The sequence below is a fragment of the Chenopodium album genome, chromosome 1, assembly GCF_948465745.1.
Source record: "Chenopodium album chromosome 1, dcCheAlbu1.1, whole genome shotgun sequence".
NCBI lineage: Eukaryota > Viridiplantae > Streptophyta > Magnoliopsida > Caryophyllales > Amaranthaceae > Chenopodium > Chenopodium album.
In genome coordinates, this window is record NC_137834.1 from 78883324 (window position 1) to 78895048 (window position 11725).

General features: G+C 32.3%; 1 protein-coding gene across 1 annotated transcript; it reads right to left on the bottom strand.

Moving 5' to 3' along the window:
- Positions 1–929: 929 nt before the first annotated feature.
- On the bottom strand, positions 930–11288 carry LOC145558170 (methionine aminopeptidase 1B, chloroplastic-like). The gene is made up of 10 exons (XM_081619316.1): positions 11152–11288; positions 10976–11054; positions 7865–8102; positions 4880–5041; positions 4749–4790; positions 4279–4350; positions 3998–4077; positions 2812–2909; positions 1730–1777; positions 930–1379 (listed from the first exon to the last, which is right to left on the bottom strand). Exons 1-10 carry the CDS (start codon positions 11240–11242, stop codon positions 1234–1236), a joined length of 1056 nt encoding a protein of 351 aa, XP_081475442.1. The 5' UTR covers positions 11243–11288; the 3' UTR covers positions 930–1233.
- Between the last annotated feature and the right edge of the window lie 437 nt (positions 11289–11725).

Below are 11725 nucleotides of genomic sequence, written 5' to 3' on the forward strand. Positions count from 1 at the left end.
TTTATTAGGGAAAATTTTGATTCTAAAAAATCCCATTTTTAGCCAATTCGCCGTTAAAAATCAAACTTTTAGTTTAGGGGGATTTTTCTACGTGGTTGGCCACACCGTATGGCCGGGGTTATTGGAGTTACTCGAGTTACTTTTGACCGAATAACCCCTCAAGAAACCCCTAACCGAGTAACTTTAGTAATTTCACTCTAAGCGAGTAACCCCTGACCGAATAACCCCTTGAGTAACTCGAATAACCCCGACCACGTAGTTTGGTCAACTACATAAAAGAATTTGCCCATAGGTTATTATCTAATAATCCCACCTCTTTAGGATAATTTCTTCTACCAGTCCCTAGCCTATTAATAATCCTACTATTAGACTATTATCTTAGCAGTTTAATTCTAAATCCAAAAAAAAAAAAAAAAGTTATCTTTATAATGAACTAGGATAAAACCCCGTGCAATAGATGCACGGTTGTTCAATTGTCATTTAAAACGAATTTTTAACTAAGGTCACATGTAATATTATACGAAGTATTGAACATTTTTTTTTTATAGCCACATATAAAATGAATTTTAGAAAGTTGGTTTATATTTTATGTAAAGCAAATGTAATAATTGAGTTAAAATCTTTTCTTAAAGTAATAATTTTCTTAAAGCAACGATTATTGGAGGTTTTTTTTTAGCAAGTGTTATTGGAGGGAAAATTTTTAACACAATGCTGCCAAGTGTCTTTATGGTTTCGTCTTTAGTAATATGTAATAGACAGATAGATGATGTGGACGATATATAGGAAATTTTGACAAAAAGAAGCGTGATGGTGGAATTTTAATTTCTTTTAGCAATTTCCATGGAAATCACTCCAAACATTATTCCTTCAAAATGATTATTTGCATACGGCAGGATCACAACAAGATACAGAATCTGCAATCTGAGTAATGATAACAAAATAACATGATATTTTATTTGCCTATCACCAGTATTCACCACTCTTATCAGATACCCAGAGAGCTCCCAACTAACTGAAACTTGACACTGGAACTTTCAAGGGAGGGGGAGGTACAGAAAACCATCGCCAAGAGAACTAAAGGGGTTTGATCCCACAATCTCTAAGTCACCGCTTATCACCAAACTAAGCTTTGCTAGGTTCATAAACACGGATTTGGAGCATAGCGAAAAATTATATACAGCATAAATACATTTAATGTATACATGCAACAGCACACATTCTGTGGCATTTAGTTCAACACTTGGTTAAAATTTCAGCACCAGTCTTTGTAATCAAGATACTATGCTCAAACTGTGCAGCAGGACTGCCATCATCTGTAACTGCCGTCCAGTTATCACCCCATGTAATACAATCGATGCTTCCCATCGTCAGAATCGGTTCTGCATATAAAAAGGGTGAAATTAAGATTCACTGAGAAGCATATTGAGGTGTTCTCTGGCATAAATAAAAATGATTTTGGAGCTAGGCTCATAGTGTAGACAGATAAATGTAAGCTCAATCAGCAAAGTAATGCAAACCATAGCACCTAATCAATGCAAAAGAACAGAAGCATTCTTAATTTCTTTCTGATAGATAAAAATAAATTCAAAACTTTAAACCAATTGGAAACTTGTAAAATTAACATTCTTGTGGGTGATGGGGAAACATTGTGCGTGCTTGGCTGTATCACTAGTTAAATTCAGACAACAGGTTTTAGATATCCATATTGAAATAGATCAGATACCCTTACCAATTGTAAACGTTTGACCTTCAACCATTTCACCTCGATGATTATTTCCTGTCAATTTAACATACAGAATAAATTTAGAGAGGCAATGAAGCATCAAAGAAAGATAATAATTTTTAGTGATCAAACTGATTGGGTGAATGAAACATTTAGGTATGAAGAGTAACCATACTGCATACAGTTTCTTGCATACCTTTAGCTATATGATTCAAAAATAGATACATTTACTAGTAGTATATCAATAAAAGGTTACTACATACCACTGATACATGCACTGAACAACAAAAATACAACAGAGTATGTGATAACTGACACGTGCTACATTTGCCCATTTACCAAAAATGTACTCATAGTAAGCTAAAGGCCTAATATGTAAATCCAGATGCTCATACCCACATTGGAGCTTCATGTCTAATATAGCCATAGTGATAGTGTTAGTGAATATAAGTTCCAAAATCTAGAATTCCATTAGAACTTTTCTCCTTAATTCACCTTAAGTTGTTGCCAATTTATATAAGAAAAATTAACTAACAACATAATTAAAAAATAAAAAACCATGGTAACCGATGGTCTCCTTAATATATAGAGAACTGCTGTTGCTAATCTTTAATTTCCAAAGCATATATATATATATATATATATATATATATATATATATATATATAACAAAAGCACTATATTTTGAGAAAGTAGCCTCAATCCCTGTCTTCTAGAAGCCCAATAAAGCTCTTAAAAGCACGATACTTCAATAGTTCAATGACTTTCTTTGATATCTCTATCTTTTAAGTCTCTCTGAGTTCCATAAGCAACACTTTAACCTCAAAGTTAGCCACAGTCATTAAACCTACGCACACTAAAATAAGAAACATAAAACCTGCTGCATTCTAAAAAAAACCAATAAAGGGAGGGGCTGCCAAGTAATACATCCGAGACAGTAAAACATAAGATATTCATTTCTCAATAATTTAACTCTATCAATCACAGATGGTGTATATATCATCTATAAGCTCTGATAAAAGTAAGTGAAAAGCATCATCTCCATGGTTTTGTTAGTTGATGATAAAGAGAGTATACAAAGTACTCACTATGATGGTAAATAATTGGCTCGGAATGAAAAACAGTTCCAACACCATGGCCAACAAAACGATCCACCACACCATAATTATGCTTCTCAGCATGCTCACTGTTAAGCATATTTGAAAACAGCATTAGACAGAAACAATCAGAAACATTTTGGACTAGATTTCTAGCATAAATCACAGGAAAATGAGACAAGATTGCACAGATTACACCATTCCCATCAGGCGGCTTAAGCATGTGATGCAAGTGGCCATTAATTAGTAGAGGCAAACAAGCCAATCTACTAAAATATGGAAAAATTAAGGCTATGTTTAGTTCAACTAATTTTAGGACCTTAATATTTATTTCAGATCATATCAGAAAAAATAAGTTCAAATCAGATCAGATAAGAAAAATTAAGTTCATATAAGAAAAAAAAAAAAAAAAGTTATAAACCTACATATATCGTTTTATAGATAAGAAAAAAAATTAACCTGGGAGCACGAAAAGTACTACTGAAAATGTTTAGTAGTACTTTTTTACTTCTCAGTAGTACTTTCAATATGCAATTATTTACAAAATTGCCACTGATATGTATTTATTTGTGCATGACTGTTATGCCTTTAAACTCCCATGTTGGTCCAAATTAAAACCCAATTGATATTAATGTAACATGACTAACATCATATCTCAGTTGGGTAATCACATAATTCTACCAAGATATCACAATTCTAACCATGGGCCACACTACACTATTAAAAATTCAGCTGAAGACCAGGGAGTGATAAATAATCTAATGAACTAAAATATGATGATCATATGACGCATAAAACTATTTTGTCCACTAAATTAATAAAAGCTAGATAAACAAAAAGTTAAGACACATCATTGCCTCGCCCTTTGTTGTAAGGTAAAACATTGTAGTGATCAACTCATTGGTAATCATTTCCTTGTCATACCTTAGGCATTTGTTTCCAAAAGATTTAAGATAGAACCCGCACAAAATAAAACAGGTTAAAAACTAAAAAAAAGAGGGTTTTTTTTAGCCAAAGATGCTTTCAATAACTGATTTAAGAGAATATCACATTGCTGTTACTGAAAGTTGTTCCTAAAGTACAATACACTTCTATTAATCCATATAACATATATGTTCCAAGATCCACAATTTTCATACAGTAGTTGACTAAGCACTAAAATTTTCCAAGCAGGTACCTGATAGTCTTTCCAATTTTCCTGAAGCTAGCACCATCTTTGCATACAGCTATTCCTTTCTCTAAACATTCTTGTGTTACCTAAGAGTAGATCATGTAACAACTATTATAAGGCCAACTTAGAAGCAGAAGAAACAAGAAATTTTCCACAGACACTACAATAATCAGCAAAAACAAGCACTCACATCAACATTTTTTTTAAGTGTATTCCAGGAGGAATAATGATCTCAAGCATATGAAAACATGTAAACCTCTAAGAATTCATCCACGACAAGACTATACCTTCACAAGCCGTTTCATTGCATCATTGACATTACCACATAAATATGTCTTTGATGTGTCTCCATGATAACCCTAGTAAAAAATAATAAACAAAGGATTAAACACTCATTGTCTCATTGACCTGAGAAACACGAATATTACTCTTCACAAACAGCAAGCCTTCGGTGACTGATGAAAAAGATGTCAACTTTAACCAATCAATTCTACAATATACCATAATATAGCTTACAAGTCTATAAACTAACCCAAAAAAAAGGTTTGAGATAAAATTCAGTGTAGTCTATTATTTACAGACAAACGTATGACAAACAGTTGTACCCCTTGTAGGTAAACACCTGATAGAGGGCATAGCAACATAGACATTGCAATACTAAATTAACTACTGAAGAGACTAAAAAGTATGTACACAGTCATAGACTTTAAGACAGCACAGAAATCAAATCTATGAACATGAGAAGACAAGAAGGTACATTTAAGTAAACTGTCACGTCAATGTTTATTATGTCTCCATCCTGCATTCGAATGAAAAAAAAATCAGGATAAGTCGAAAGTCAGAATGGTTAGTGAATCTAGAAAAAGGTAATTACCACAATCAATGAACCTGTAGCTGCCGAGAATCAGGTATGCCATGACACATGCACTCATTGACTGAAGTACATACGCTCTTTGGAAACCCACCATAGCCTAGAGGTGAAGGATAAGCTCCAGCATCAATGATCATCTGGTGTACAGCTTTATCAATTTCATCTGTAGTCACCGATGGCTGATAAAATTCATAGGTAACAGTGAGTTACATGATCAAGAATTTATGTAGCGGTGTAGCGCTTTAAAGTCAATAACAAGTCACTCTAAATATTTGAACCTAGAAAGAAACTACAAATCTCACAAAGGCATGGTTTGTGGAGGTGAAAGTATAAAATCATATCTTTATACGATATACAGTCAAAGATATTATTTGAAGAGGCAATTTTTGGCTCAAACTTTTATTAAAAATAAAAAATTAAGCAAATCTTCTCCTTTGGCCTTTTTCCCTTTTGACATTATCTTAATGGAGAGTATGTATATTTATAGAGATATTGGCTTTAGGATCACCTCTACAGAAACTACTAATTCTAATGGTGATTTTGCTCCCCATGAAAGCCCTTTCTACAGTTTAGGTATAAGTCTAGTTTGCTTTCCAATAGTGAATATTACACGATCATGTTTAGGATTATCAATAGCAAGCAATCCATGTAACATGTTTTCAATTGTAATAGTATGAGGCCACTAAAATGCAAATGCCAAATAAAAAGTGTGATTTATTCATATTAGGCACATACTCCCTCCGTGTTGACATGCTTTACTTGTAGAGTTGTCCCTATGCAGTGGACACAAGTCCATTTTTTTCAGCCAATAGAATGGTCCCGTTTATAGGTCCGTATTTCATAGGTCCCACTTTTTTTTCCTGAGTTCTATGAAAATAATAAATAAATAAATAAATAAAATAACTCCCCTCTTCCGTCAACAAAAGTAATGATCCCCACAATCCAATGCCCAAAGATACTAAACTTTTTCCCATATACGATACAATAATCTGATAATCACATAACAGCAGCCACACTGTATAGCTACTTCAATTTTTACAAGTACCAACCTTTCCTGAAGTCAAAATTATATGCTAGTGTACCTTTGCAAAAGCTCAAAGGCACACACCATGCCCACACATGACAAATAGGGGTCTCATCAGAAACCCAAATCCCCTCATTTAAAATCCCATCCTTCCAGGTATTTTCACACTTCTAAGTTGCACCATCTTTGTAATAATGACCTTTTCTAAATGCCAAACATTCCAAACCCTATAACAACTTTAACAACATTGGGTTGATAGCCATTTTATAGAATTTTCCCCTTAACCTTAAAGGTATGCTATGATCGCACAATATCTTAGGGTGTGTTCTATTTGCTTGATTTTCACTTATATGAACTTATCTTATATGAACTTATTTGCTCACTATGCATACTTGATACTCAAAACACCAACTCATGAGAAACATTACTATCTAATATTACCACATCCTCATTCGACTCTCTAATTAAATGTCAAATACTCAAATCGGTACTCCATGTACTCATTTTCTAAACTTAATCAAAATCATTAAGGTTCTAATTTGTGCCTCCATCCTTATTCAAGATTTACACTCCTCTTTTAAACCAATTGAAGGTACATAAAACACCCACTAATGGGCAATCTATACATCTAATGTTGCTACATACTCATTTGACTCGCTAATTTAACAGGCCTCGAACTTACTTGAGACCATCAAAAATCTAACTTTTGCCTCCAACACTGTAATTTGTAATAAACTCTATTGCTAGTCTTATCCACCAAAATATAATTCCTTTAAAACTATTGCAAAGAGAGGGCTAAATGTAGCGTAGTCCAATCAATAGGGAAATCCTACGTTACTACTACACAAGTCCTTACATTAGTTCAATTGTTTTTAATACCTCAATACACATACTTCTAGCCAAGTAAAATTATTTAGAGACCTCCTCATAGGCTAATGGGCCTTTTATAGGTTAATGAAAATCATGTGCATACTTCTTCCTCACCCAAAAATAGTCCACTATCTACCTCCTTAGATGTATGACTTATATGGTAGATCGTCCCACCATGGACTGAATTGGTTCTCTGATGTATACACTGATATACATATTCCCTTTTTCTTTCTCTTCATCACAAAGTTTCCGTTGAATTGGTCTAAACCCTTCGACATTAACTTTCTTGTGTGGATTATTTGAAGGTTAATAGGTTAGGCTTCATTCGGGTAATTAAGATCAGTGGGTGTCTTAATTTAAGTGTGCTGCAACATTGGAGCTTTCTCTCCACCAATTCACAACAGAAGTCTAAATTCATAGGAGAAAACTACATAAATAAAATTAAACTAGAAGCTTAGGGAAAAAAAAAATCTACTTGACAAAATCTCATAAGAAAATCACTAATCAGTACACGTGTTTATCTTAGGTTTCAGTAAAGTATAACGACACAATAATTTGGAGCTTGAACAATAAGAAAAGGATAGATATACCCCATGAATAATACTCTAGATTAGGACCCCTTGCCACATTATAAAAAAAAAAAAAAAATAAAAAAATAAAAAAAAAATAAAAAAAAAGCATCAAACTCCAAATAGCAGGAACATAAACCAAAAAAAAAGGTGTGTGCCTCTACTTTTGCTCATTTTAGTACCCCAGAATTCTAAATGATGAAGCAGGTTGAGAGGACAAAAGGCTTCATTCAAGAGGAAATTAAAACCTACCAAGTGTAGGGCAAGCAAATATATTTTCCTACTTAGAAGTTTTACAAGAATAATTTGATAAATTCCACTTGCACGCAAAACCCAAAGGCAAACATGACTTCACAATCAGGCAACCAGAATTGAAAAGTTGGCATAAATGAGAAGATTGAGAACAATAAGTGACTAAAAGCAGTAAACATGATAACAGCTAGACAACATGTGTAGGTTTACCGCATGCTGACACAATGCATGAAAAAAAATGCAACAAGGAATCAACAATGCCAATATTGATCTCTCATGAGTCTCACCCTAACCAAAGTTCCTGCATAATCCAGAACACGAGCAGCAAGTTCACCTGCTGCTCTCATATGAGAGATACCTTCAGAATCATGAATCTGATATTCACTTGAAAGTTCAGGCAATTTATTTGAGCCAACATAAGGGGGTTTCTGTATGTGATCAGGCACAGGAAGACGGGGTGACACTTTTCCTCGCTTTAACGGGGAACGTCTAGCTGGCTTTTTTTTATCTTGGAGTTCTTTTTCCCTGCACATTTACTAATCAGTTAGGAGTACAATAGTTTGTAGAACGAAACAATTCCTGCTAGCCAGAAACAGCAATGTGATCATTCCCATTGTCCCACTTCACTCTAATCTCAGCCCCTTCACAACCATTAGTGTAAATTGTAAAGTATATAGAAAGATGATACACATAGTCATAGTTTATGTGGACCCCACATAGACTTCCAATACTATTGTGACATCACAATAATAGTGAAGATAAAAGGGGGAAAAGATTGGAGGAAATTCTTTTGAGTATTTGCCAATGTTGGAAATTGTGAGTGAAGGGTAAAAAACTTTTGGTACCCAAATATAGCAACATTAAAGAAAATTACACAAAAATATGAATTTTGTGATCATTATACTAGCTACTCTCTCCATGCATTGTCCAACATTGGCATAATAATACACAAATATTCCCCCAATATCTACCCCTTATATTTTCCACTACAATACTACATATCACTAAGATAAAGAAAGTCTATGTAGAACTCACATAGACTATGTTCGTGGGCATCATCTTCCATACCATCAAGCTAAAAGTTACACTATCCTTATAAAACAATATTCATTCGTTTCAACTCAATGAAGAACTAGCGCAAGACAACAGCTATTGAAAAATATTTTCACTATGACACAATTATATTAAGGGAACTTAAAATTTGATTGATATATACATAATTGTATAATCAATGGAAAACTTGTAAATATTTTTTTCTTTTGTCTTTCGGATGTTCATATACCCCACTAGATGTAAGCCCGGTGTTTAATTATTGTGATCTCTACATCACTTAGATTTTTTGTTTAATCATACTAGCTTTTTACCTAAAAAATAAAAAATAAAATAAAAAAATTCTTATATATATAACATTAGATTTTTTATTAATACTCTCTCCATTTTTTAAGTGACACTCTAGTTTTCACGTCGAGTTTTAGGAGATATATAAGTGTATACGAGTGGTTTGTTGAGAAATTAAATATAAGGATGTGAGATGGAAAAAAATTAAGAATGTAGGAGAGGGAGAAGTAATTTAGAATGTACAAGGACTAGAAGGAGAGAGAAGTAATTTAGAATGTAGGAGGACCAAATTAGAGTGAAATATGATTTAAAATGGTACAATGTTTCCAAAAAGGAGAAGTGCCACTTAAATTAAACACATGTTTAAGAGAAATATATACCTTTTTAAAAAAAAAAAGGAGTGTAAAGCAATTATACAAGTATGTATACTAAAATGTAACCAAGCATAGATACTTGGAAAGGAAAACACTATTAGAAGTTATAGAAAGTTATGGGAAGTTATTTAGGTATCTAATATAATAATTTTAGGGGATGGTTCTTCCAGCTTTTAACCACAACCTCAAACTTCTTTTCCGGCATAGGGTTTGACTCTATTTTCCGGCATAAAGGTATGGTTTTGCAAAAAAAAAATTGATTAAGGTGTGTCTTTGCAAAAAGAAATTTATAAGGTGGTTTCTTGCAAAAACATGCTTATAAAAGGTGTTTTTTTGTAAAATTTCCTAAATTAAAACACACCCTGTTATTTACCTCAATTGGTCTTGTATGGACCCGGTTTATTATTGTAGACCCAAAATTTGACACTTTCAAATAATATAATCACATTCTGGATGATATAATCACTTTTTTAGATGATATAATTATCTTTTTGTGAGTCATATTTTGATCTCATATTAAACCATTTAATGAGATTATATAATTATCTTTAGGATGATAAAATTTAAAAATCATCTTTTGAATGATGTAATTTACTATTTGATACTCCCTCCATTTCAATATGATAGTCCCATATGGAATCTATCACATAAAATAAGAAAAGAAGAATATTTGGAATCTAACATTAAAGTAAAAAACAATTCATAAATAGTTTTGCCTTATTTAAACTTTTTTGTTTTTTTTAAGGAAATCGTCAAAGTATAATTGCATAATTTAAGGGAATAATTTCTTTCCATAGACTTATGTCATCAATGCACAATCATTAATTTAACCAATCATAATTTAATAGGTATAAAATAGGAAATAAAAATTAAGTTAAAAGTAGAATACATTCAATATGGGTAGATCTTTTTTAAACGCCAAAAATAGTATATGGGACTAACAAATTGAAACGGAGGGAGTACTTTTTATAATGATAAATTTACTTTTTGAGTGATACATTTACATAATAGTTTCAAGATGACATAATCACTTTCATAATAATATAATCACATTTCGTATGATATAATCACATTCGTATGGTACACTAGAAGGTTGGGTCTACAATAAGTTATTGTAGACCGGGTCTATTCTAGTCTTAATATATTTACCTCCAATACTAATTTCTTTTCCTTAAATCCAAATGTGTCAAGTTTTTGTAATGTTGGCTTTAATAATTAATTAAACAAGCTAAAAGGTACACGCTATGCGTGTACCATATAAAAAATTAGAAGGAAAAAAAAAAAAAAAAAAAAAAAAAAACTTAAGAGCGGTTTTACAGTTGAAGATATACCTTTATGTGAAAGAAGTGGAGCAGTTATTATAGGGTAGTTATGATAGGTAGTTTTATTTATTTATTTATTTAAATAATGGTTATGTTTATGAGTAGTTATGATAGGATAAATTTTTTTTTAATAAAAAAATAATTTTTAATTGTGGGTAAATGATGTAATTTTAAAAAAATATTAAGGTATTTTAGGAAAAAACAAAATTTATCGACGAAGAAGTGCTTTCTCTTCATATAGTACTATAGATATAAGAGTAAGAAATTACTTTACATTTTAAACTTTTTACATATTAAAGATATAAACAATAGTAATAAATATCAAATTAGAAGAAATAGCAGCAGAAAAATGAATAAGTTGTACCTCTGAATTCGCATGGCTTCCTCCAACCCAAATAACCTCCTTGCAAAAACAACCGACCCTTTTCTGGAAATCGAATTACCTAACAATCAACACCATAATTATGTAATATAATTGAAATTGTTATTACTTATTTACAATTCTAAATTTCACCAAAATAAATGGAAGTAAAAAATTACCAAATAGAGGGGAAATGGAAGACAAAGAGGTTGGAACATCTCTGCAAAAGGAGGAAGATAGATGAAGCGCAGAATTTGCAGAAATCGCCATTTTTTTAGTGTGTGTTTTTGAGAGGATAAACAAACTGAGATAATGAGGTTTTGCCACAGTTTTCAAACAAATATCTAGTTTAGACAATTTGGGCTTTAGATTTTGGGCTTGGTATTTGGGTTGGGCCTTTTTTTATAGTGAACGAGAGGGGTAAGGCCCAGACAAAGACAAACAACTAAACGAAAGAAAATTTAGCAAAAATAAAAGCATCGAAACAACAAAAAGAACAATAAGTCGTATTCGAAACAACAAGATGCGCCCTAGCCACTCCATTTAAATCCTCCAAGGCTCCAATAAAATGGCGGGAAGATTCCTCAGATTCGCCTTAAAAATGATCATTCTCTACTCAACGTTGGCATTATAGTTAGTTAACTAGTCAGCAGCTTGATTTGCTTATCTATAGCAGTGACTATTAGTCACTTCCAACCTTGACACGAGATAATGGACTTATATTTACGAATAATATGAATTTAAGGGGAGGTC